The sequence below is a fragment of the Physeter macrocephalus genome, chromosome 18 (genome assembly GCF_002837175.3).
Source record: "Physeter macrocephalus isolate SW-GA chromosome 18, ASM283717v5, whole genome shotgun sequence".
Lineage (NCBI taxonomy): Eukaryota > Metazoa > Chordata > Mammalia > Artiodactyla > Physeteridae > Physeter > Physeter macrocephalus.
The window spans coordinates 2,044,065-2,070,256 of NC_041231.1; the positions used below are offsets into that span (position 1 = coordinate 2,044,065).

The following is a 26,192-nucleotide window of genomic DNA, read 5'->3' on the forward strand; positions in this document are numbered from 1 at the left end:
GTGTGAGTGTGTGTGTCTGTGTGTCTGTGTGTGTGGTGTGTCTGTGTGTGTGTCTGTGTGTGTGTGTGTGTGGTGTGTCTGTGTGTGTGTCTGTGTGAGTGTGTGTGTGTGATCTATTGCGTGTGTGTGAGTGCGTGTGTGTGTGCGTGCGTGTGCATGTGTGTGTGTGTGTGATCTATTGCTATTGTTTTGCATGCCTGGAAAACGGTGCTCACAGAATCAGGGAACCAGTGAGCCTGCAACCAGCCAAGCAGAGAAATGAGTCCAGAGGATGCGTCCAGAAGATCCAGCGTGGGGACCAGAGTCCAGAACTTCTGGCCCCCAGCCGAGGGCTCTCTCCCCTCAACGCTGCTCACTCTGCTGTGATTTTCCTGCTTTCCCAGCGCTCTTGCTTCAGGATGCTACACAGGGTAGTCAGCCAGGTAACGTGGGCCCCGTTCCCATCACCTGCAGGACCGGCTGTAACCACTCACTACCTGCCCGTGCACATCCTGGCCAGCCTACAAGGTCTGTCAGCATTGGTCCTCTCCACTCCTGCACAACCTGTTTAAGGCAGCCCACCGCCAATCACTCGAGTGCCCTAGAACCTGCTCTTTCCCCCATTGCCACACCTCTTCATACCTGCTTACAAAACGAGCAGGTGGGCATCTGGCCAGGCCTTTCAAGCGGCCACCTTACACAGGAGCCCGCATGCCATGCAGAGGAAAGCAGGGCTGTTCCCTGTGAGCTGGGAGGGGTGCGGGGGGCTTGATGACGAGGCCTCTCCCCTATCCCCCAACAGCCTCAGAGCACGGCGGGTGCAGGAACGAAGACGCCCAGCCCTAACAGAGGCGATGTCCGCCCTGCTTTATCAGAGATGCTCAGGGACGAGCTCAAGGCCCCCTCCCCCGGCTGGCAGCCTACAGAGGTGCAAACCCAGGTCCCCCGGGCTCCCCAGTCGAGGTTTCTACCCTCGACCCTGCAGTGCGTGCTGAGGCTGTCCTGGGGACCCGGCCTGATTCATTACTCGTGGGAACTTTTCCCAGAGCCTGAGTCCCAAAACCCCCAGCATCCTCTTCTCTCCTGGAACACTCCCCTCTTGTAGGCCTCCCACCCGGTGCTGGCCTCTGATCCTCCAGCCTCCAAGCGGGCAAGGCTTCCTGCCACCCCCATATCCTGTGTTCCAGCCACGCTGAACTGTCTCGTGCCTTAAATGTCCCCGTGCCCCCCCCCACCCGGATATATTCCCCGCTCCACCTTTCTGGAATGTTCTTACCCTCAGACCCATCATTCTGCTCTCAGCCTGGCTGTGGTTGCTCCGAGATGCTCTTGCTGACCTCCACCTGCTGGCTGGGGGCTCCTCCTTGGCCCTCTCTCAGGGGTCAGCACCCCACTTCCTGTCAAGCTCCCCCTCCCCGCACTGGACTGCCTGTGTCAGGGAATTTCCCTCCCCAGCTGTGAGCTCCGAGAGCGCAGGGCCCCCTGCATCTCCTCCACTCTTGCGTGTAGATACTCAAAGCTTAAATGCAAATGACGGTAGGAAAGAAGGCCTCTCATCCTTTCAGCATTAAGATTTGAACACACATGAATACAAATACCCACATCCATCCACCCAGATCTCCCAAATCATTTCTTTTGACCCAAAGTTTACTCCATATCATCCTCTTCTCTCAGTCTCATGGGCTGAGCTGTGTCCCCCAGATTCACATGTCGGAGTCCTGACCCCCAGCACCCCATAACGTGACTGTATTTGGAGTTGCGTGTCTTTCTTTCAAGAGGTGAGGAAGGTAAAATGAGGTCACTAGGGTGGGTCCTAATCCCACAGGACTGGTGTTCTTATAAGAAGAGGAGGTCAGGACACAGACACACACAGAGGGACGACCCCGTGAGGACACAGGGAGGAGACGGCTGTCGACACGCCGAGGAGAGAGGCCTCGGGAGGACCCAGCCCTGCCCACACCTGGGTCTGGGATTCCAGCCTCCAGACGGGGAGACAATGAACCCTGTTGTTTAAGCCCCCTGGTCCGTGGTATTTGTTACAGTGGCCTGTGCTGACTCATGCACCGAGCCTTCTCTTCTTCCTAAAACAGGGGAGCAGCCTCCCTTCTCCAGGTTCTGGCACCACCCCACACCCCCCGAAAAACAGACACTTGGGTGAGGACAAGGCTCGGCATGTGCTCAGCTGTGTCTGCTCCGAGGGCAGCGCCGGGGGTGCCCGGGGACCTTACAGCTCAGGGTGCTGCTGGGCTGGGCACCCAGCAGGGTGCACGGGGGGCTCCCTGCCCCACCCCTCACCTGCAACGTGTAGAGGTACGGCAGCCAGACGCAGTCCCCCCAGCCCAGGTACCACCCAAAGTGGTCGTGGCAGATGTCAATGGTTTTCAGGTACCAGCTTTCGTTCCAGAAGAAGTCCAGCACATAGATGGCCTGCAACACAGGAGCGGCCGTGTCCTGACCAGAGGCACGTGGGGAGGGGGCCGACCCCCTTGTAAAGGCGGCAGATTATGGCCTTCTGAAAACTATCTGGCTTCCGGGCTTCCCCAGCGCCCACCGGGTGTCAGAGCTCCCACCCGCCCTGGGCCTCAGAGAGGCTACCTGCAGGACGTTGACCAAGACCATGGAGTTGGTCACGTGGCCGTAGAGCTCCCGCTGCTTGGCTGCAAAGGACAGGTTGATGAGGGTCCAGGCGATGATCCCGGGGCGTCCGTTGAAGAAGAGCTTGAAGTCAAACCACTTCCCAATTCGGGGGTTAAACTCAACGCCCATCATGTAGTTGTAAAAGAAACTGCCCGTGAATTTGCTTTAAAATACAAAGAACAGATGCGTGTCATTAACGAGCGCATCTCACAAGCGGCCGACTTGGCTGGCACGGACACAGGCGCTCAGCCCAGCCTGGGTACCGCAGGCCCAAGAGAGATGGCCTGCGGGGAGACCTGCCGTGAACTGCAGGGATGCAGCAAGCAGAGGTCGCGTCAGCCTCCCTCTCTCCCCGCAGACTCGGTACTTCACTCCACATTCACCTCTGGCCCTTGAGCTGCTTGCTCTGTTCCAGGGAAGGTGGGGAGATTGTATCTGTGCTTAAGCCTCCCCTGGGCCAGCACCCAGGGTCCTCCCTCCCCACTCCAGGCTCCCTGGAGGCACAGCACAGGTGAGCTGCCCAACTGGCTCGACGGGACAGAGATTTTATTCTGAAAGGCTCACAGGGCATTCGGGTCTCCCGTGGGCAAGTGGAGTTATAAATGATGCCAAGGTAGATGTGAAAAAAAGCATGCTGCTTAGAGCCAGGTGCCTGCCTGGCTCCAGGGCCCACACCCATCCCTTGCTGGGCAAGTTTAATGCTTCGTTACCCTGGTTACCTGACCCATAGCCCTCTCCAGGAGTGATCGGAGAATCAGCCACGATAACCCATGTGGAGACCTTCATTAAGTATAACTTGCTGTACATACACAAGGATTTCTGTGCTAGTCAGAGAAATATATTTTCGTGTCCACCTCCCTCAGTTAGGATAAGTAGAAAGAAGCCAAATATACAAAGTCTCCAATAGGGGATGTGATTATAAAGCAGAGAAAATGATTTCCACGAGTCATAGAAGACCAGCCTCATTCTTTGATAAAAAATCACACAAGCTCAAAGTACCACCAACCAAACACATTTCCTAAAAGTTTAGGTGTAACAGTCAAAGGAAACACACTTTATTTTCATTTGGACCCCCAAACTAAAATGTAAGCACCCGAGAATAAGAATCTTGTTTACACCTAAAGCCCCACTGCCTACACCTGTCTACAGGAGGAACCCAACAAACATCTCTTGATGAATGGACAGATGGAAGGAGGTGGGGAGGGAGGGATGGGGGGATAAGTGGATGGATGGATAAATGGATGGATGGATGAATGGGCTGGGTGAATGGATGGACACAGGGAGACAGGGAGGGAGGGAGGGAGGGAGGGGTGGAGGAAGGGATGGGGGATGGATAGATGGGTAGGTGGTTGGATGGGGAGATGGATGGATGAATGGATGGATGGGTGGATGGGTGCACGGGTAGGTAGATGGGTAGGTGGATGGATGGATGAGTTGGATGGGTGGATGGATGGACGGATGGGTGGATGGGTGGGTGGACGAATGGACGAAGAACTGGATATATGGATAGATTAAGGAGAGATGGATGCATGGTTGATAATTATCCAACCCAAGGCTCCATGAGAATGGACACCAATCAGTAGGGCTCTCCCCGGGAAGCTGTTCCATTAAAGCCACTGAGAAAACAGGACTCCTCACTAAGACTGTTTCAGGCCACACTGGCGTTCCAGAAAAAGAGGTGATGGGCTGCCTTTGCCCCCGACCGGAAGCTGCCTTTTCCACCCTCCTGCTCCCTGACAGCCCTACACGACATAGCTCGGCCACCAAAGATGGACTCGGCCGTCTTCAACTGCGTCCTCCCTGAGGCGGGAGCTCCTCCTTCAAGGATTCTCAATCCTCAGGGCTCTGCAACCTCCCAGCCCAAGGTACCAGAAAAAGGCACCTACTCTCCATCTTAGGCTCGACCGGCCACTGAGGACGTACCAGTCTCGGGCATCGGTGGGGAAGAAGTAGCCCTTGATCATGGCGAAGGTGGAGACGGCGTAGCCCAGAAGGTTGGCACACCAGAACAGCGGGACCCAGTTGTCAAAGATGATGGTGGGAGAGAAGCAGGCGAGGAGGTAGGAATTCACACACCAGAGGAGATGCGTGATGAGCCAGGCTTGCAGGCCGTTGATCTCATACTTGTTGATGATTCCTGCAGAGGGAAGAGTGGAGGCGTTTTCCCAGCTGTAACAGCTCCGGCTCCGGCCCTACCGCCTTTCTGGGCCTCAGCTGCCGGGGTCCCCAGACCCCAGGCTTGACAGCCGGTCAGCCGCTGCTGCAATTCGGGCCCCTAGGGTCAAACTGCCAGCAGCACCCCTCACGCTGTGAGCCGGGGACTAAGCACTCCGGCTTGCTGAGTTCCTGGAAGGGTGAGAGGGTGCAGAATCTCTGGAACCAGCCAGAGGCTGAGTCACCAGCCTGCAGGTTGCCGGAGTAGAAGCCTGCAGTAGAAGTGGACGAGGGTCCCCTAGGGTACCTGGCGGGGGGCCCAGCAGCCTCCCTGGGGGACCAGGTGCTCTCTGTGTGCTGGGGTGGGGGCTCAGTGACTGAGGGGAATGAATGGGCCAGGCAGCCCCAAGGGCCCCTTAGCAAAAGCCCCGCCCCACCAGGTGCCCCTGGGGGACTCGAAGCGTCGCCCCCGGGGAGATGCTCCGTGAGCCCAGCAACACAGCCAGCGTGGGGCAGGGCGTATTCCATTCCCCGATTGAGAAGGTGACTTCCCGCCTCGAACCTGCGGCGGTCCCGGGGTGTGGAACTTCCCAAGCAAAGTTTTTACTCTGTCAGGGGGCAGCCTTTGGGATGGAAGCTGCACGGGGGCGGGGGTGGGGGGAGGCCCCGTGAGATGAAGGGAGGGCAGAGCTGGCACGGGTGGCGGGGAGCAGGGGCGGAGCCCAGCTTACCTGCGGGAGTCACGGCGCCCTCCTGAACGCCCCCCACGTAGCCCGGCAGAAACTTATGGCAGAAGTCAGGAAGCAGCACGTACAGAAGCACCTGAGACACAGAGACTTTCAGCAAAATTCCCTGTGAGCTGGAGGGCCTCGCTGTACTTCGACAGGGCCTTGCTTTATTAACCGAGATGGTAAATGGAAAGGCACCGAAGGAATGGGAGAAAGCCTGCTCATAGCCAGTTATTTCTCCCAGAAGGGTTTACAGCTCCGGGAGCTCTGCTTGCAGGCTGACTGCGGGCTTTGAAGGGGGCCCTGAACAGGAAACTCATCGTTACTCAGAGCACCCAAGCCGTCTCCCCACGGGACTCGGCCACTCCCCTCGGGAGAGAGAACCCACTAGTTCACATTCCGTACGACTCACCCTTTGAAAGTGTTCACCGCACTCCCAAGCTTGTGCAACCCTCCCCAATGTCTAATTATAGAACAGTTTCACCCCCCCCAAAAGGGAACCCCACACCCACAAGCGGTCACTCCCCTCGGCCCCTGCCCACCAGTCCCTGACAACCACTAACCCACTTTCTGTCTCTATGGATTTGCCTATCCTGGGCTTTTCATACAAACAGAATCAGACAGGATTTGTCCCTTTGTAGCTAATTTCTCTCACTGAGCATATCGTGCTCTGAAGGCCCATCCACGCCGTAGCCTGTGTCAGACCTTCATTCCTTTTTATGGCAGAGCACCATTCCACCATGTGGATGGATCACATTGTGTGTGTCCATATCTGTCAATGGACATGTGGGTTGTTTCTGCCTTTAGGCTTCTGTGACTCTCTCGCTGCTCTGAATCACTTTTTACCCAAAGGGACCAAGAGACCTGAAATGAGAGGGAATCTGAAGCCCCAAAGCTAGGAATGTGTGCAGAAACAGCTAGTAGTGGTCAAAGCCTTCCTTCAGGACAGGACACCCCGGGGCGGGGAGTGGGGGGCATCTCACAGCACCGTTTCCCTGGAAACCTCCTGGCTTCCGATAATAAACACCACCTGCTCACCAAGTTCATGGTGCAGATAGCCTTCTGATGAACTCCTTCTGGTTGGGAGGCCAGTGGGGGCACAGCAGAGCCAAGGTTGTCCTTGGACAGGTCTGTGCAACCACCTGCTGGGGACACAGCCTTGGCTCTGCTGAGACCGAGGGCGGCCCTTTGGGGCCGGGTGCTCCTTCCCACAGGCAACCCTAGGATAAGCTCCCCATTGTGCATGGGGCTTCCCTGGTGGGCCACGCGCCCTCACGCTTTCCCACGGTGTCTCGCTTCCTGCTCAGCAGGTCCCTGCAGGGCTGGGCACACCCCTGAACCTCGAGGAGGCTCAGCTGGGATGCTGAGTGGGAAAGCGAGTCGGACACTGAAATGCCACCAGGTGCCCTGGACCCGAAGACAAAGCGAAGTCCGTCAGGCTGCAGGTGACCCCCTGCTGGGTCCCAGGAAGGAGGCTATGCCAGTGTGAGCCAGGACCCCACCCCTGACAAGGGCCCAGGACTATCCCAGCAGGAGGGGGTGCTCTGCACAGGCAGAGCCCCGACCACGGTGGCCGGCGGCCGGGAGGGCTGACCTGGAACGTGACCCACGCCACGTAGATCTGGGCCGCTTTCATCGTCAGAGGTGGCGTCTTGGCCCAGATGTCCGAGAGTTGAGCCCGCCCGGTGGCGATATCCGCCAAGGGGGCCATCAGGGAGCAGCCGTACTGGTCGCAGGCCATGATGAAATAGTACACGATGAAGGGTGCAAACAGCAGCAGGAAGATGACGCTTGCCAAGGAAAACCAGTCCACCTCCCTGGGGGGCAGACGGACGGTAGGAGGTCACGTGGGGCCCTCCTGACCCTCCGACCTGACGCACGGGATGCTCTGCTCCACGTGCAAACCCGCCAGCGCTTCCCAAGAGAGGGCTGTCGGCTCACAGGGCAAAGGCCCCCACTGCCTGGGGAAGGCACCCCACTTGCATGCTCCACTGTAAGCAGTCTGAAGGCTGACAGACCCGTGGGCACCCCCAGACAGCCCAGGGCCCAGGACACGAAAGGCGGAAGGCCTTTCACAACCCAGGTGGCCAGAGGCTTCCCGTTCTGGGCCATGGGGGACATTCACCAAGTCCCCAGCACTCTATGGCTCGAGAACCAGTGAGGGCGGTACAAGGGCACCAGCTGTCCTTGGAATCAGGTTTTAGTTTCTTCTTCTTGTAATTCCTCACTCTCTAAAAGGGGAAACTGCTACAAATGATAGTCTTGCTGATAAAAAGAATTTTTTTAATAGGTTCACGAAATCCCAAAGGCTGGCAACCTCTCACTGAGACCCCACTCTACTTTCTAGCTGGGAAGGTGGGCGGGAGCCTTACCAGGCACGGCCCCACTGCCCTTGGGCCGCAGCCTTGCCGAAGGTGATGCCGCCAGGACTCTCGGTTTGGGGATCGTTGGGCTGCGATTTTGCAGCCACTGGGCCCTGAGGGAAGGAGACACCCCGTTCAGATCGTCCCGTGACACACGGACACTGCACCTCCCTGCCACTGTTCACAGGCCCCACAGGGCTGGCCTCCTTCATTCACCTACTCTTTACCTTGTCCCGGATGGGAGATTCCAGGCAGGGAAGAGATCAGTGCATCTTAGACTCACTCCTGGAACCCGCAGTAACCTCCCACGTGGCCCCACTTCTGCTCTTGCTTGTCTCAATGCATTTTCCAACGACAGCAGAACATCCTTGTTACCACGTGAACCCGGAGGCCTGTGGCTCAGAACCCTCCCACAATGTGCTCCTGCCTCCCCTCCTCCTCACTCTCCCTTCACACCCTCTGCTCCAGGCACAAGGAGGTCTCTACCGATCCTTTTTTTAAAAAAATTTTTATTTATTTTTTATAAGCAGGTTCTTATTAGTTATCTACTTTATACATATTACTGTATACATGTCAATCCCAATCTCCCAGTTCATCACACCACCACCACTACCCCCACCTCCCCTGCCACTTTCCCCCCTTGGTGTCCGTACGTTTGTTCTCTACATCTGTGTCTCTATTTCTGCCTTGCAAACCGGTTCATCTGTACCATTTTTCTAGATTTCCCTACCAGTCCTTAAATGTGGTTTATCTTGTTCATGACACCTGCTACTTCTCAGCTTAGAACACGCTTTAAAGGTCTCCTCATTCAGGTCTCATATAAAATGTCCCCTCCTCAGTATATGACTTTTTATTTTTCCTGGAGTTAATGGTTGCCTCATTTTTTCCATTTGCGAAGGTTTCTATGCATCTATCACTAATTTTTTTTTCCGAATGCTCTAACAGAGCTATCATACATATTAATAATTTTTCTACATACTCCAACACAATTTATCATTTCCATTCCTCTCTCCCACCCATAGCCACTCATCTTGTACCAACATACAAGCCAACCAGTGGTCATAATATGGGGGAAGCAGTGACATCCCCACGTCTAGAATAAGTTCACAATTGTCAAGGTTCAAAATATCAGGCATCAAAAAAAAGATGATCTTAAAAGCTTTCAGAAAAAATCCAGGATTAAGAATCACGCTAGCAGCAAGCTGGATTCTAGGAAACAAGGGTGGAAAACTTAAAATTCCGACGGAAACTTTTTCCAACCTACAATTCTATTCCCAGGTTAACTACTAATCAGAGAAGACACAGGATCCAAGAAAGCTGCTAAAGAAACACCCAGTCAAAGGACAAGAGGAAGTCCCAAGATAACAGCTGTGCAGTGGACCAGACAGTAACCAGTCCACACTGGCACAAGATGAATGGCTACAGGGGTGAGGGAGGAATGGAAATGACACATTTTGTTGTGTTAGAGTGTGTAGAAAAATTATTGATATGTATGATGGCTCTGTTAAAACATGCAGAAAAAAAATTAGTGATAGATACATAGAAACCTGAGTATATGGAAAAACTGAGGCAACCATTAACTCCAGAAAGATTAAAAAGCCATACAAAGGGGGAAAAAAACCCAGACCATAATGATAGTACATTACTAGGCTTAACAGTAAATAATAATAACTTTGCCAGAACCATGTAAACTCTGATTATTGACTGACTACTAGATGTATAGAAGGAAACGTGTAAAGTTGGGAGTGCTCAAAGGAAATGGTTTGGATAGAAGCAGGTAAAAACAACACAAAAGTAGCTAAGAGAATGAAAAGTATTTGCTTCTGGGAAGTGAGACTATAAGATGAGTTACGGAACTGTTCACTTTATATATAAGCCTCTTAACACTGATTTTATTCTAAATGTGAACATGAATTACTTTAATACAACTGTATATTCATTTACAATTTTTCAATAATGAAAACTGCAGCCACATCACTTAATTTAATTTACACAGGTTAGTTTATGGAGCATCTATGATGTACGAGGCAGGCTGAAGAGTTCTTTATGGGCGGGGACCACCCGTCTTTACAGCCCCAAAACACAGAATACCGAGCCTGGTACATAGCAGTTACTCTGATCTAACATGCTGGAAAATTGCAAAAGGGCCAGAAATGTATAGGCTGAGAACTAAATGTGGAAAGCCAAAAGGAAGAAGCATATCTTCTAGGGATTAAAACAAGCCCAAATAATTATTCTGAGCTTATAATAGCGTTCATTCACCTCTCTGTCATAAGCACTGAATTTTTAATAAACATGTAAGTAACATCCTTGGCAGTAGATGGCTGAAAATAGGGCACAGGGTGGTATTCTGGATGTAATTTATTTTTTTGCTAAGAATCAGACAAGAATTGATACCAAGAGCTGATGGACCAGCTGCCTTTACTTTTCCAAAGCTGAAAAGTCACTGCCTTTGCCCAGGAGCAGCAGTGCTGAGATGCGCTTACCTCCAACCTCTTACCAAGCGGTTTCATGGCAGAACGCAGGTTTTCCTTCTTGAACTGCCCCTTTTCAAGTCGCTAGATTCCCACGCTCCACAAGGCCTGCTTGATCCTTTTCAACCCGCTGAACAAAGTCCTGCAGGGGACACGAAGAGACTCAGGGAGACACACGGAGATGAGGACCCAAATGATATTTTCTCGAGGCCCACTGTTGGAACCAAGTGAAAGGCGCAAGCTCAGCGCCCAGGGGTTCAAAAGCATAAGAGGCCCCCACGAGTGGGGATCCCCCAGGATAAGCCAATCTTATGACGCAGCTTCTCTTCCTGGCACCCACACTGTCTGCCAAAGAGTAAGCACTGACTAACAACGGACAGAGCTGGATGGAGGGCTTCATGGAGGAGTTGTCTTGCAGATGAGCCTGAACGTGGCTGACACAGAGCTGGTGAACAGCAACGAGCCAAAGCTGGCTTCTTTGCAGACTCACACCAGGCAGCGCACGCGCCTCTGAACCCTTTCTACAAGCCACTTGTGCCATCGGCCCGGATCAAGCCCCACTAGAGCTTTTTGCACATTCCCACCGCACGTTCTAGGAGCCAGTGAGATCCCAAGAATACAGGGCATCACTGACAGTAATCTGGGCTCGGAGCCTGGTTCTCAGCAGACTTACTGGACCCGTGACCTTCCTGAGTGTCTTGGGGCATCAAAGCCCCCCCCACCCCCCACCCCCAAAAACACACACGAGGTTCTGCGCTTGTTGTTAAAGCTGGATAAAGGAGGTTTCGTGTCCACACCTGTGAAGGAGCCAGGGAAACGCCTGGGGGCTTTCTGGCACCCTGGTCAGCTCTCTGGACCGGATTTTGAGTTCCACAGGCCAAAGATAAAGGGACATTTCTCCTGAGGGTTTGGGATGATGTAGTGTAAGTGCCTGACAGTAAGCGTCCGTTTCAAAAGCCATCCACCTTGAATAAACACACAGCCACCAGCAGCACCACCAGATAAGGACCAAGGCGCCCTCCAACCCACGAAGGGCCCTCATTCAGGAAGTCCGGGGTGACCTAGCGACTGACAGCTGGAGTAACCGCACTGCTCCCTTCCCACACCCTAATTCCTGTTCCTATGCTTTAAATTCACCAATAAAGAGTGACCCCGTGAAACCCTAGACACCCCTGCCTCACGCCCTCATAAAGGCAGAGCCCAGCCCCACACCCGCACCCTCTTTCTACCCACAATCTGGCTGCGTGTACCCACAGGACCTGTGAGCAATAAATCTCGTTTCTCAGCGTTCCACGATGGTTTTGGCTGAAGGCGTCCTGCAGTCATAATAAGAACCTCAAGGGCCAGTCTGGCCCCTACGTGGCCCCGGAGGGGGAGACGTCTGTGGGTCCCTCACAGCAAAGCAGTCGGGTGAGCGCCTCCAATGTTCTATAGCCGAGAACATCACCATCGACAGCTCGGGGGCTACACAACAGAAGGCTTAAGCCCCGCGGCAGTTCTTTCAGCATCTTGAGGGTTTGGTATTTGGAGATGCATCAGAGACCCAGGACCACGGCAGGGATGGGATGGCACGGTGAACCCCCAAGAGGCCCAGATGTCACCCTCAAGGCTGCAAGTTCTCCGCTAGGCTTGGTTTCCTCATCCGCAAAGTAACCTACTCTGTCGGGTAAATGAGGTCACGGGGCCAAGCGCTCAGAGCCCCACCCAAGCCCCATCAGAGTCCGCCCCAAGAGAGTCGGCTACTGCCAACACCGCCATCAGCACCGCCCAGGCCTCAGGAAGCCTCAGCGGGGCTCTCGCAGGGCATTGGGGTGAAGTTTGGCCTGGCAGAGGTCTAAGGGGGATGCACCTGCGAGGCCCAACCCCAGAGGGTTCTGTTACCCACCGCACAGCTCATCACTCCTCAACGTAGCGGTTTAAAACAACAATCTTTCGGGACTTCCCTGGCAGTCCAGCGGTTAGGACTCCATGCTTTCACTGCCAAGGGCACAGGTTCAATCCCCAGTCGGGGAACTAAGATCCCACAAGCTGAGGGGTGCGGTCAAAACAAAACAAATAGTCTTTCGTCCTCTTTCATTGTTCCCGTGGGTTGGGAACCCGGGGAGGCTGGCTAAGTAGCTATGGCCTGGGGCGTCCCGGAGTGGCGGCTCATCACGTGCTCACTCGGTGTGGGCTAGCTTGGGCTTCCTCCCAGCATGGCAGACTCAAGACAGTGGGAGGAGGTGCCCAAGCTGCCTTTTCTGCCCCGCGTCAGACCAGCACCTTCGTCTGGCTACACTGAGTCACAAGCCCACCAGCTTTCAAGGGGAGGGGAAGCAGGCTCTGACTCCTGATGGGGAAGCAGCATGGTATTAAAAGAATGTGAGATATTGGATGATACGACCTATCACAGGCGGCGACTATTAATTGAGCATCTACCAAGCTCCAAGCACCCATTAGCTCATAGAATTCCCACCCCAATCCTGGAGAGTTGCCGTCATTAGGCCCATTTCACAGATGAGGGGGTTGAGGTGAGGAAAGCGGAGCAAGTTGCTAGCACAGACCTACAGGGACGGAGCTGGGTCTGTGGGCACGCCACCCTCTGTGACACACTTGGGAGGCTGGGGAGTAAAATTCAGAGTAGTGATGACAATAGCCAATCTTTCCGAGCGCTGTGCCAGGTACTGTCCTGACACACATACAGAAACATTTAGTTGAAATGTTATCAGAACAGCAGGGGTTCTGTTTTGGAAATTTGTTAGTCCGAGGAGTGGTAGACACTGAAAAATACAGACATGACCCAACTTGGACTTAAAGGAATGATACAATTCAGAACCAGTGAGAGTTGGGCAGCTGCTCTCCTGGTGGGAGAAGAGATTCAGAGCCCAGGTAGACCTTCAGGTCGACCCAGCATTTACTTGTACGAATTTATCCTGGGACACATACAGAAGGCTGTGTAAACCCACAGGTGTGAGAAACACTGACACACTGGTACAGTGGAATACTCAGCAACTGTTAAAAAGAATGAGCTTAACACGGAAAAAAGTTCCCCGGTATGTTACAGCACAAGGGCAAGCTGCAAGACGGTCTATCGCTAAAAAGCTATTCAAAAAGCCGTATACCAAAGCCCTCAGTAGTGTGGGACATCCACGTGGGCTTCCCCCTCTCCTTTTCCTAGTTTTTCTAGTGGACACTCGTATAATAAAATAATTTAACAACGATGAAATGAGTTGTTGTAACAGCTCTTGGAGTCCTTAGATCCACAATTCTGGGAACATCTGTGGCTCTCTCCGGGGTCAGGGAGGTCATCTGCTCTCAAGGCATAGGGGAGTGATTTCGGGGGTCATTCTTGGGTTTACCTGCAGCTTTTTTGCACCCCCCCGGCCCTCTGCCGATGGCGTGGTCAGTCCCTCAACTGGCACATGCAATTCACAAGCTTCAACTGCCAAATGCAGAGGCTGTTCTTGGCTCTTTCCAGTGCTTGGCACTGGACAGCTCTGGCCTGGCTTCCCTGGGGAGGGTTGAGGTCCTGGCTGGGGCACGGCAACCCGCTCCTGGGGCACTTCTGAGGCCTCCAGAAATACGTGTGAGCCCTGGAAGAAAATTCCAGAAACGCTGACCTCTAATTCTAAAGGGTAAACTGCAGCTTTGACTGCAGATACAGGGTTTCTGTTTTTTGAAAGTTGCAAAATATACGCTCACTGTAACACCATCACTGCAACCTAAGTTTGAAAGTCAGACAACAAATCCCCTCAGTCCAGCCCCTGGAGTGGCTGAATTTTGCTGTGTATTCTCCGGATTGTCTCACGAGCTACTTGTCGCACGATACACACCCACTCCCCCTCCTTTTTTTCCCCCAAAATTCGTTTACCTCTAAATTCTTTTGTAAGTTCGCTTCTTCACTTTCTCTGATCTTACAAAGCAGCTTTCTACTACGTAGATCTTCTACATAAATAGGTAGATTTGCTGCATAAATCTGCCACTTTTTTTTTTTTTTTTAGCAGCAGTTACATAAAAGGATTTTGTGGGAAGTTTTCCAAGCATTATTTGTGGATGGTTATTTCTGGGTTTCTGCCTGGCAAACCGTCCTGGTTTTTGAGTGGCGAGTGTCCTGCAGGTTGGGTAACTCCATCCTCCTCAGGCCTGTTCCTGCCGCCTTCCTGGGGACCTTCAAGGTGCCTGGGGCTGTTCAACCACCACCTGGCCTCTGCAAACCCCAAGCTTCTCAGCTTCTCATCCCCACCCCCACCCCCCAACAAAATGCAGGCATTGCCGATGGGGCTCTTCCCCCAAAACCAAAGTCATGTCGCCGGTATCTCTGGGTTTGAACTACGGCTCTGCCGCGAAGTACATGACTCTACATGTCACGTCACCTCTCGGGAGCCTCAGTCTCCTCATCTGTAAGATGGGGGCGATGCCAACTACACAGGTTGTTCTGAGAATGAAGGTCAAAGCACCCAGTCCAGTGCCGGACACTCAGGAAACAGCCAGTAAATGACAGGTCTCACACACCACTTTCGATAAACACGATTCCTCATTTCCAACTTTCCTGTCTCCTTTCTTTACCTGTTGTCGGGAATCTCACCAGAGCAATTCCTACGCTTAAAAACCTTTTTCATAAAATTATAAAATGTCCAGGAAAGAGGCAATACATCATTATTTCAGTTAGTCGGGAAGGCTGGAAAAGAAAAGAGGGCGCGTGTGGTCTTTGGTGAGCACTCCCTGCCCTGCCCGCCGTGCATCGACCCCCCCTCCCCCCGCCATTAATCTATTCCTAGTAAAGCAATTCAGAGTCTCCTGCTACCTGCTCCCACCTTCTCGGTGAGCAAAGACAAATTATCCGCGTTTCCTCCACAGAAAACTGCATCCGCTCTCGCGGGGCACCCGAGGAAGGAACCGGCCCACCCGGCCCAGGAAGCACCCACCTGGCTCCGCCCCGCCCCGGCTCCCCCGGGATCTCCCGACCACCGGGGGCCGGCGCATCTCCGAAAGGCCGTCTTCGGGTGACCAACCTGCGCCCCTAGATCTCCGGCCTCTGCTCACCTGCACGCACGCACCCCTGCCCACCTGAGCACGCAACTCCCCCTCGCCAGAGCACTAGCCCCCCTCCACGCTCCTGCGCGCGCCCATCCCACCCCTGACCTGCGCACGCGCCCGGATCTGCTCGCCCCCAGCTCCCCTGCGCCCGTCTCACACTTGCGCAGCTGGCCCGCTTACCTGAGCGCCCGTCTCCGCGCCCGGCTCCGCACCAGCTCCTACCCGCGAGCTCCAAGCCGGTCGCCCCAAGATGTGGCGTAATGGCAGATGACCAATCGGAGACGGGCCCTGTGAGGCCCGGCGCCCTCGCGCCCCGCGATTGGCCGCGGCGCCTCGCCCCACCCCTGAGCTGACTCTGGGCCACGGCGCGCTCCACTCGGCAGCCGCGGGGCGCGAGATTGACGGCTGAGGGCCCGCCCCGCGCACCGCCTCCCTAAGGGCCGGGGTGCCCCGCCCAGGCTGGGGGGGGGCGGTGGAGAGGGAGGTTCGTCCCCACCGGTGGTCGTGGGCAAGCGGCTTAGCTCCCCAGCCTCAGTTTCCTCTTCTGCCAATGGGGCTTCAAAGACGCGCAGCCCACGCTGAGCCTGGGGTGTACAGATTGCCGGGTCCACAACAACCCACAAAACAGACCAAAATCCCTGCTCTTGGGGCGCACGCGCGGTAGTGGTGGTGCGTAATCAAGAGACAATCAGGTAGGCATATAGGGTGTCAGATGGTGGAAAGTGGTGTGGAGAAGATCAAAGCAGGGTGTGTGGGTAGCAGTTTTATGCAGGGGTGTCAAGGAGAGCCCGCCGCTAGGAGGCCATCACAGGCCTTCCCCAGGAGGGGAGTGGGAGGTGGAGTTTAGGGTGGGCTCACAGTGTGCAGAGCTGGACGGAGAGAGAAGTTGAGTGGGGATGCGAGCCCGCAGCTTAGGTCAACCACGTGGGGAAGCGCCCTAATAAGAGAGCCCCTCAGAGTTGTCCCCTGGGCAATGATAAGAGAAATGTTCACAGGTCAAGGTGTGAGGGAGTCATTCCAGCTTGTACGTGGTTCAACCTGAAGTTCAGGCTCATCAAAACAGCCTGTTTGTGGCCTATTAAACGTGCGGTGTAGATCTGCTGTAACCCTTAAAGAAAAGAATGCCTTTTAAAAAATCAAAAGGGAGTGACTATGGTTCAGGCATTTGAAATGGATCTGGGTGGCCATTGTGGACATGGTTTCAGGCATGTTCCTACATCACTGAGAACTTGAACTTTCTGAACTGTGTCAGCCTCAAGGACACCACCAGCTGTTCTCCTAACAATAGCTGCTGGCTGCCAGCTGTAACCTTGAAAGGCTCAAGGTCTCCTCTTGTAACTATGCAACTATGTTGGACCCCAACCAATCCTTGCCTAACAAGCACTCTTACTTCTTGCCAACTGCAATTTCGATCCTTGACAAACAACTTTTCTCATTTGGGGGGCTTTCGCCTTTAGAAGCCTCTCCCATTTTGTAGTTTTAATCGCTTCTTGAATCAGCGTCTCCTGGGCTCTAATCCTCAGTTTGCCTCAAATAAAACTCTTCTATTCCTCTTGTAGGTTGGTTTATTGATTATTTCTGTGGACAGCAGGAATGGCCAAGCCTCCTTCATATACCCCTGGCCTTGCAAGGGCATGACCTTGGGTTGGGCAGCTGTGCAACCCAGGCAGCCCCTGGAGGGGAGGGCAGCTGAGGGTGTCTACTGCTGACCTCAACTTCCAACATCTGGGGCATCGGCTTTACTGGCAGAGGCATCTGGATGGCCATCTCTGTGTCCCTCACAGAGACATGTTTTTCCCCTGTAGTTTTTTATTTTGAAAATGTCCAACATGCAAGCCGGTTGAATAACTAGTAAAGTGAACACCCACATGGCTAGATTCAGCAGCTGTCAACAGTTTGCCATATTTAATTTCTCTCTCTCTCTCTCTGTAGGTGTGTGTATCCCCTCGTTTCCCTCCCCCCCCACCCACTAATTAGCTACAGATGATACCTCCCTCCTGAATATTTCAGTATCCATCTCCTAAAAACAAGGACATTCTTCTACTTTACCAAAATAGAATGAGCACACGCTGGAAATTTAACATCCATTCAATGCTATTGTCTAACATATTACCCATATTCAGCTTCCTGCAGCTGTCCCAATCATGTTGTTTATTGCTCATTTAGAAAAACCCAGGATCCAATCAGGGAACCACACTGTGCCTTTAGCTCCTCATCTAGACCACTGCCCCAGCAGTGCTTTCTCTTTTGTTTTATTGTTTCTTTTCCATCCTTGACAATTTTGAAGAGTCAAGGCTGGCTTTTCACAGCAAGTCTCTTGATTTGGCTTGGCTGTTTTCCTTGTCCTTGCTTTTAGGTTACGCATTGTGGGGCAGGATGATATACTACCCAGATGTCGTATCTTCATGCATCATAGCAGGAGGCAACACGATGTCACTTTGTCCCTTTGTTGATGGTAAGTCTGATCGTGTGGTTCAGGTGGTATCTGCCAAAAGTCTCCATTTCTCCTTTCATGTTTAACGAGTAAGCTGGAGAGTGATACTTTGAGACTGCAAATACACTGCTCACAAATAACCTCGGTCCAATTATCTGGCATTTAATGATGACTCTTGCCTGAACCAAACTTCTTGATGCAAAAAGGGTGATCTAACTTCCTCATCCTTTCAATATTTATTAGTTGGCATTCTTCTGTAAAGCATTTCCCTCTCTTACTTACTTTTTTGTCAGTATGGACTAATAGATTTTTCGCTCATTGAGTTACGATCCTGTACTGTCATTTACTTTTTTTTAAAGTTCCCATATTGTCCCATACTTGGCCAGTGGGAACCCCTCCAAACGGATTATTTCTTTTCAAATAACATGTTCCCATCATTTTTGGAGAACGTCCTTATTTTCTGCTCCAACCAGACGTTGGAGGATTTGCTCCTTCCCTGGCCAAGGCCTAGAACCAGCCATGGTTGGCAGGAGATATTTGAGCATACTGGAAAGAACTGAGGTATTTCTAGCAACGAAAACTGCCCCAAAGGGTCGAAGTGAGGATTAAATGAATGAACATGTAAACATTTTTGTGGTTTTCTGAAATTTCCAAATTGAAGCTCATGAACAAGCATAACTTTATGAACAGGATACAAGTTCGTCTGAAATGTGAAAACGTGTACGGTATGTATAGCAGAGGCAGCATTGCAAACCAGTAGAAAAAGATGGCCTATTCCATCAACGATGGTCAGCCAGCTTCTTGTTCACAAGGGGAAAAAAAATGATTCCTACCCTAAGGGGACTAAAGGGTGAAATGTGAAAACAAAACCTGAAAAACTGCTGGTAGTGAATAGATTCAAATGCTTCAGAGAGGAAATTGGGTAACATTTAGTAAAGTTGCACATATGCGTATCCTACGCCTGGCGAGGCGCAGGTAAGTGCAGCTCCAGGGGAAACTGGCAACGGTAGGCATAGAGAAACTAGTTGCCCTCACAGGGGATGCATTACAGGAATGAAAATAGCAGTGCGCGTGTGTGCTGGCACAACGCTGCTAACTTAAATGGCCGCCCGTTATGAACGGATAAAGTGGGCTTTATTCCTACAATGCAATGACAAATGCAGAAATAACCAAAAGAACGTAATTAATATCACGGGGGAAAATAAAGTTGCACAAGCGTATTAAGATGCAGTTTGCGAGGAGGTATGGAATTAAACAGAGGGATGGGGGCACGCGGGCGGGCCGGCCCCTCTCCACCTGCGCTCCAGGACTTGGCGACCGTCCCACCTGCCCGGTCAGAGTCGGGGCGGCGCGGGCTGGGATAGCGCGCCTGCACCCTTACCGAGCACTCGCGGCTTCGCGGGCCTCCCTCCTGCGCAGGCGCGGCGGGGAGCTCCGCGGGCTGGGCGGGGCGAGGGCGGGGAGATCTGGGCGGGGCCTGGCGCTGGGGCTCTGCGGTCCAGTCCCTGCAGGGCCTGGCGGGACGGGACGCGGCAACCCGGAAGGGCACAAGCCGCGGCAGCCTGTCTCCCTAGGACAGAAAGACCCACTGTCCGGCCGGCCTTTTGTCCAGGCGACTGCAGCCAGGATGGGCCGGAAGGTGACCGTGGCCACCTGCGCGCTCAACCAGTGGGCCCTGGACTTCGAGGGCAATTTGCAAAGGATTTTAAAGAGTGAGTCTAGGGGCGGCGTGGGGCAGAGGGGCGAAGGTCCATTCTGGCCGCCAGGGTTGCTGTGACGCACGCGCAGCCTTGCTCTGGAGAAACTCGCAGCCGTTGGCATGGGGACAGATAAGATAAGCTATCTTATGACCACACCTGTGCCCGTAAGTGCCCGGGTCCTCCTCGTGAATGGGGGTGCGGAGTGGGTTACAGTGCCTGGGGACACGTGGTATGTACACGTGGTAAGAAAAGTCTGGCCGTGGAGGTGGAGATGGGAGGGCTGGGGTGAACCTGTCCTCAAATATCTTGGGGTCGCATGTGACATTTCTAGAGCTGAAACCGACCCAAAGAGGGAAGTGGAATAGGGGTGAGCCCCCCAGCTTGGAGACTAGGTGCGGTCATTGCGTGTGGGGGGGTCCCCATACAGTTGTCACTTGCACCAGCTCACCTTTGAAAGCGCAAGTTTGCACTGTTGACTTCTACACCTGAAGTGGGGCTGCCCTGGGCGACCCTACAGGCTCGGCCACCTCACACTGGCTGTCCTCAGCTGCTTCCTGCAGCAGGGTTGCCAACCGCAGTAAAAACAGACTGATTCAGGTGAGGGCATCTTAGCAGCCATGTGCCTCGGACCTTCGTCCTTTCTGTTTTTTTTCGATCTCACCCTGCTTTCATCTCATCAGAGCTCAGAGCAAATCTAGCTGGAGTGAAGAGAGGCCGTCTCGGTGGCCAGAGCTGAGTCTCCACTTGGCCAGCCTTTCCTCCCCGGCTGCTGCTCAAACCCAGAGGCGGCTGGTACCTGCTGCTGGTGCCTTTGGGGCCTGCCTTCTCCCTACACAGGGTCTTCTGCATCTGCTGGTTAATAAACTACCAGTGTGTGACTCCCCCCTCGCCCCTGCCCTCCTCCTCCTTGGTGCTGAGGGTCAGCCCTGCAGGCCCTGCCTGTGTCTCATTTCCTGCAGGTGTCAGCAGGGTCTGGGAGATGCCCTTTGGTTTTTTATGACACCTATGGCCGCAGAGGGTTGCATCTGCCTTTGAACCAGTTGTAGGTGCTGAAATTGCCCCTCTTTCTCTCTCTCTGTACATGTAGGTATTGAAATTGCCAAACACAAAGGAGCAAGATACAGGCTTGGACCAGAACTGGAAATATGGTGAGAGCAGAGCACACAGCCCCCCCAGGGTGGGCAGGTAGAGGCGTCTGTATCAGCTCCCCTCAGCCGAAAGTGCAAGGAAGGAGGCGGCGGGCATTGAGAACTGCGGACATGCAGGCCCATTTAGGAGACCATCAGAAGCCCGTGAGTGTGCTTGCTTGGCACCCTTGAACAAGAGCAGGCCCAGCAAGGCTGGGTGATCCCAGATTCCTATGTCGGGTAACACAGGAGCTCGTAGAGAGGCTGACTTTTCCCAGTCCAGGGCTGATGTCAAAGCTGGCGGGACGTCTGGCATTGCCTTGGTGTTTGGTATCACATGTGGCCTGGGAGGTAAGGAAGTGACAGCCTCTGAGGCAGGAGTCTGTCCTTGGAGAGGAAAGGACATCCCAGGTCTGGACCCCATTTTCATCTAAGAATCAGGCTCTCCCCCTTATCAGAACCAGAGGCCGAGAGGAATGCTTTTCAAGGCATTAAGGATGGCCAAGGCCAGTTTGGGGGTTTGTGTTCACGTGTACAAAGTTTGCTCGGCGTTTGCAACGTCACTTCCAGGCTGTGCGTAGTGAGAAGGACCTTGTGAAGATTTAAAAGTGGTTTACAGAGAATTCCCTGGCGGTCCAGCGGTTAGTACTTCACGCTGTCATTGCCGGGGGTCGGGGTTCCATCCCTGGTTGGGGAACTAAAATCCCACAAGCCATGTGGTGCGGAAATAAGATAAAGTGAAGTGAAGTAAGAGAAAATAAAATAGTAAAATAAATAAAACAAAATAAAATAGTACTTTACAAATTCTGTACATTTCATTACTGGGACTCCCAGACTGAGAAATTACTCTCAACCCACGTCCCCTGTTAGGACCACACTGAGCATTGTATTAGCTTTTTCTGGAGCTGCTGTAACAAAGTTTCACAAACTGGATGGTTTAAAACGACAGGAATTTATTCTCTCACAATTCAGGAGGCCTGAAGTCCAAAATCAAGGTGTCAGCAGGGCCCTGCTTCCTCCAAGGCCCCAGGGGATGGTCCTTCCTGCCTCTTCAAGCTTCTGGTTCCCAGTTCTTTGCCTTGTGGCCGCAACCCTCCATCCCCAGCCCCGTCTCTTCTCCATGGCTTTTCCTCCTTCTGTTTCATGGAAGGACACTTGTCTCTGGATTTAGGGCCAGGGTCATCTCATCTCCAGATCCTTCACTTACATCTCTAAAGACACTTTTTCCAAATGAGGTCACCTCCACAGGTTCTGGAGGTTAGGGCGTGGACACATCTTTCGGGGGGACACCATTCAGCCCACTACAAGCTTCAGTATCTACGGCAAGGAACTCGGGAATAGCTGTGTGAGTGGCATTCGAATGGTTATTCCTGGTCCCTTTGCCTGAGGAATGTTTTTCTCTGGGTCCAGCTTTGTTTCTTTCGCATCCCTTTCTTGTAGATTAGTGGGATTTGGGCTACATGGAAGGTTAAAAAAAAAAACCCAAGAGCAGACACTTTTTGACATGAGAGAGAATTTCTCATTGTAACTGACAACTATGAGAAGTGGATGGGGTCCAGTCCATGAATTTCCAATAAAAAGCATCGTTTTTTGTGGTTGTTTTTGGAGCAGTGATTCTAAGTTTGGCTGCACAATAGAATCTCCTGGGAGGCTTTATAAAGATACCAAGGCCTGGGGCTTCCCTGGTGGCGCAGTGGTTGAGAGTCCGCCTGCCGATGCAGGGGACGCGGGTTCGTGCCCCGGTCCGGGAGGATCCCACGTGCCGCGGAGCGGCTGGGCCCGTGAGCCACGGCCGCTGGGCCTGCGCGTCCGGAGCCTGTGCTCCGCAACGGGAGAGGCCGCAACAGTGAGAGGCCCGCATACGGCAAAAAAAAAAAAGATACCAAGGCCTGGGTTGTACCCCTGCACGTTCTGACTCGCTAGGCCCCTAGGCCCCTGCCCCACCCCTGCCCCCAGGCCCACCCGGTGTGTCTCAGGGGCTCACCGTCCTGCTTCCTCCCGCTGCAGTGGCTACGGATGTTGGGATCATTATTACGAGTCGGACACGCTCCTGCATTCGCTCCAGGTCCTGGCTGCCCTTTTGGAATCTCCAGTCACTCAGGATATCATCTGTGATGTGGGAATGTAAGTGCCGGCGTGAGCATGGGGAAAGGCAAGCTTGGAAAGAGGCAAGTTCAAGGGCGTCGTATGTCTGGAGCCATCCTAACATCAGGGAGGTGGAATCTGCACATTTCAAAGATACAGAAGGTCTCTTGTAGAGAAGTGGGGTTTGTTCCCTCTCTAGCCCTGCAGGTACCTAAGTCCCCCAGCGGAGGCAGCTCTTGGGAGATTTTTTTGTATGTTCTTCCAGATGCTTCTGTGCATGTGGGAACACACTTTGCACAGCTGGGAGCACAGGGTCTCCCTTTCACATGTATAGCTCTTTCTTTACTTAATGGTAAGTCTTGGGATGGTTCCACATCACTCCATATTGACATGCTGACCATATGGTTCCAGGGGGTGTAGGTATATAAATGTAGCTTTCATAGCTGTAGATTCCATAGTTGTAGGTTCCTCCATATGGTATAGGTCCATAGATGTAGGTTCCATAGGTGTAGGTCTGTATGGTGTAGGTTCCATAGATGCAGGTTCCATAAGTATAGATGTATATGATGTACATTCCATAGCTGTAGGCCCACGTGGTCTACAGGCAGACCTTGGAGACCTTGCAAATTTGGTTCCAGACCACTGCAGTAAAGCCAAATATAGCAATAAAGTGAGTCACGAAGTTTTTGGTTTCCCAGTGTATATAAAAGTTACATTTACATTATACTGTAGTCTATTAAGTGTGCAATATTATGTCTAAAAATATACGTACTTATGTTACTTTAAAAATACTTTATTGATAAAAAATGCTAACCATCATCTGAACCTTCAGGGAGTTGTAATCTTTTTCCCGGTGGAGAGTTTGAAATATTGCGAGAATTAGCAAAATGTGACACAGAGACTGGAAGTGAGGAAAAGCTGTTGGAAAAATGGCGCCAATACACTTGCTCAATATGCAGGGTTGCCACAGACCTTCCATTTAAAAAAAAAAAAAAATGCAATACCTGCAAAGCACAGTAAAGCAAAGTGCAATAAAACGAGGTCTGCCTGTAGGTCCTTAGGGTGTAGTTTCCACGGGTGCAGGTCACGTGGGTAGGGCTCTGGCCTAGGACTATTCTTGAGTGTGTCTGTGATGTGCTTTGTGTACCCAGAGCCCACCGGTGGGCCTTTATGTTGTTTCTGTTTGCATCCTTCGTTCTGTGTTATGTGGTGTGAATGTAGCCGAGTTTGCTTTCTTTTCCTCGGCCCTGCACGTGTTCTGCAATGCCTTTGCAAGCTGCTGTGACATCTGTGTAGTAGGTCTCTTTTAAGCAGTAAACAGATGAGATTTTTAACCCAGTTTGTTCGCACTTACTATCATTCTTGATACATGGACCATGTTTGTTTCCTCTTTTGCTGCTGTGTGACAGAGTACCGCAGATGCGACACACAGAACCACACAAATCTGTTGTCTTGTGGGTGTGGAGCTCAGAAGTCTGAAACGGGTCAGCAGGGCTGGGCTTCTGGAGGCTGTTGGGGGAGAATCGGTTTCCTTGGAAGAGTCCAGCTTGGAAGGCCCGCCCGCCATCCCTTGGCTCGTGGCCCCTCCCCCTCCCTCCATCTTCAAAGCCAGCGATCATATCACTGCAACCCCTGCTTCCACTGCCACATGCCCTCCGACTGTCCCTCCTTCCTCACAGAAGGACCCTTGTGGTTATGATGAGGGCCCCAGAGAGTCCAGGATAATCTCCCATCTCAGGGTCTGTAACTTTGTTATATCGGCAAGGTACCCTTTGCCACATGAGGTGACATGCTCACACGTCCTAGGAATCGGGATGGGGACATCATTGGGGGCCTTTACGCAGCCCACCACATGGACTGATTCTGGCCCCTTTATTAAATGTCCTAGTCATCATGTTTTTTTCTTTTTTGTTTTTCCTGTTGTCTTTTGTGTGTTTTCTTTGTTCCACTTTCCTCTGCTGGCCTTGAACTTTTAATCTGATTATAATTTTTCTGCTTTTGGCCCTCAAAGTGTTAACAATCATATTTAAAGATAGTTTTCTTTGGAAATCCAGCATTTATCTGGATCTGTAAGCACCCCTGAAGAAAACAACCGTCATACCCCATGATGTCATTGATATTCTCCATCTGAAATTGTCTTTACAAATTATCCTCCAGGAAAAAGGTGCTGAGCCTTCTTCCTGCCCTGTTTTTGAAGGCGTGTTATCCTTAGCGCTGATCACAAAGGGCTAGCTCAAAATAAAGAAAACTTAAAGAAACAAAATAGAATCTTAAAACACGCAATAATTTTTTTTTAAAAAAAAAATCTTATTTATTTGTTTTCATGACTTAGGAAGTTGAACTCTCTTGTTTGTTTTTGGCCATTTGTGACACTTGTTCTTTAGTCTACAATTGAAGTGTCTGTGTCTAATTTATTTTAAGAGTTCTTTATATGTGAAAAATATCAACCCATTCCCACATATGATAAAAATACTTTTACTTGTATGTTGTTTGCTGTTTAACTTTATGTTTTGAGCTTTCAGTTGTCCTCGTAGTTCTTTTTGTTTGTTTTTGTTTTTGTTCAAGAGGCTTACTCCAATTGGAAATCGGATATTCACTGAGGGTCTCTGTTTTGTTTAAAATATAAGTTTACCTCCTGCCTTGAACACATTTTTGTATAAATGTGAACACAGGCAGGTTTTGGTTTGGCCCGGGGAGGATTAGAAACCACAGTGGTGGGAGTTCTTGCTGGTGGCATCCGTGTGTCGTGGCCACAACTGGGGGCACCCCCGCCTGCATCCTGTCCTCCAGTCCCTCTGCGAGGAGGAACCCAGGGTAGCGGGATTAGCCAGTGCAAAGTGGGATTGGAACCTGGCCACCTGACTTGATAGCCCACACTATTAATAGTTGGTTTTATTTCCTCCTGCATCACTGCTTCGTTTACTCATGTCCCAGGGCACTTATTTATTTACTTTATTAATTTTATCTGGCAATCCATCGTCTTACGTACCCCTTAAGGCCATCCTCCCCTGGTGCCTGATGCCTTCTGCCCTGAGCTCCTGCACTCTCACCCTGAGCTGGGCTCCAACACCTGGGCTCTGCCCAGCTCTGCCTTCTCTGCCATCTCTGCCCAGCTCTGCCCAGCTGTACCCCAGCTCTGCCCCATTTCTGCCCAGCTCCGCCTAGCTCTGCCCCAGCTCTGCCCCATCTCGGCCCAGCTGTGCCCCAGTTCTGCGCCAGCCAGTGGCCAGCAGAGCACCCCAGCCTCTGGCGCTTTGATCCCCTCCCCTACAGAGGAGGAAGGTACCAGGTGGTGCGGGAGGAGATGTAAATCACAACGTCTATCCTGAGAAGGGTCCACACAGAGGGGTGAGCAGATCTGCTCAGGGCCTACCACCCCCCACCCCAGCCTCGGCCCCTCGGACCCGTTGCCCCTGCCCTGCAGCCTGCATTCTGGGGAGGGGGTGTTCGGGTCAGGAGAGGTGCTGGGAGGGAGAATTGGGGAGGCACAGGGGC

General features: G+C 52.4%; 2 protein-coding genes across 21 annotated transcripts in view; one reads left to right on the forward strand and one right to left on the reverse strand.

The window, feature by feature from the left end:
• Positions 1-15,636, reverse strand: part of DHCR7 (7-dehydrocholesterol reductase) — an 18,909-nt gene extending 3,273 nt beyond the window's left edge. The window contains exons 1-8 of one of the 3 annotated variants that reach the window (XM_007114775.4): positions 15,532-15,636; positions 10,348-10,477; positions 7,871-7,974; positions 7,093-7,315; positions 5,502-5,592; positions 4,540-4,753; positions 2,575-2,779; positions 2,275-2,406 (exon numbers count right to left, since the gene is read on the reverse strand). In XM_007114775.4, coding sequence (XP_007114837.1) covers positions 2,275-2,406; positions 2,575-2,779; positions 4,540-4,753; positions 5,502-5,592; positions 7,093-7,315; positions 7,871-7,974; positions 10,348-10,374 — 996 coding nt within the window. In that variant the 5' untranslated portion in view covers positions 10,375-10,477; positions 15,532-15,636. Of the gene's footprint in view, positions 1-2,274; positions 2,407-2,574; positions 2,780-4,539; positions 4,754-5,501; positions 5,593-7,092; positions 7,316-7,870; positions 7,975-10,347; positions 10,478-14,880; positions 14,993-15,239; positions 15,258-15,531 lie in introns of those variants that run through there. The other 2 variants (XM_028479202.2, XM_028479201.2) reach the window with 2 other exon arrangements.
• Positions 15,637-17,723: 2,087 nt separating this feature from the next.
• Positions 17,724-26,192, forward strand: part of NADSYN1 (NAD synthetase 1) — a 43,478-nt gene continuing 35,009 nt past the window's right edge. For 15 of the 18 annotated variants that reach the window (XR_008615681.1, XR_008615683.1, XR_008615682.1 and 12 more), the window contains exons 1-4: positions 17,724-17,806; positions 19,398-19,497; positions 20,573-20,633; positions 22,620-22,736. Coding sequence is in view for 14 of the 18 variants with exons in the window: in XM_028479294.2 (XP_028335095.1) it covers positions 17,804-17,806; positions 19,398-19,497; positions 20,573-20,633; positions 22,620-22,736 (281 nt within the window). In the remaining 4 variants the exon portion in view is untranslated. The other 3 variants (XM_055079569.1, XM_028479298.2, XM_028479301.2) reach the window with 3 other exon arrangements.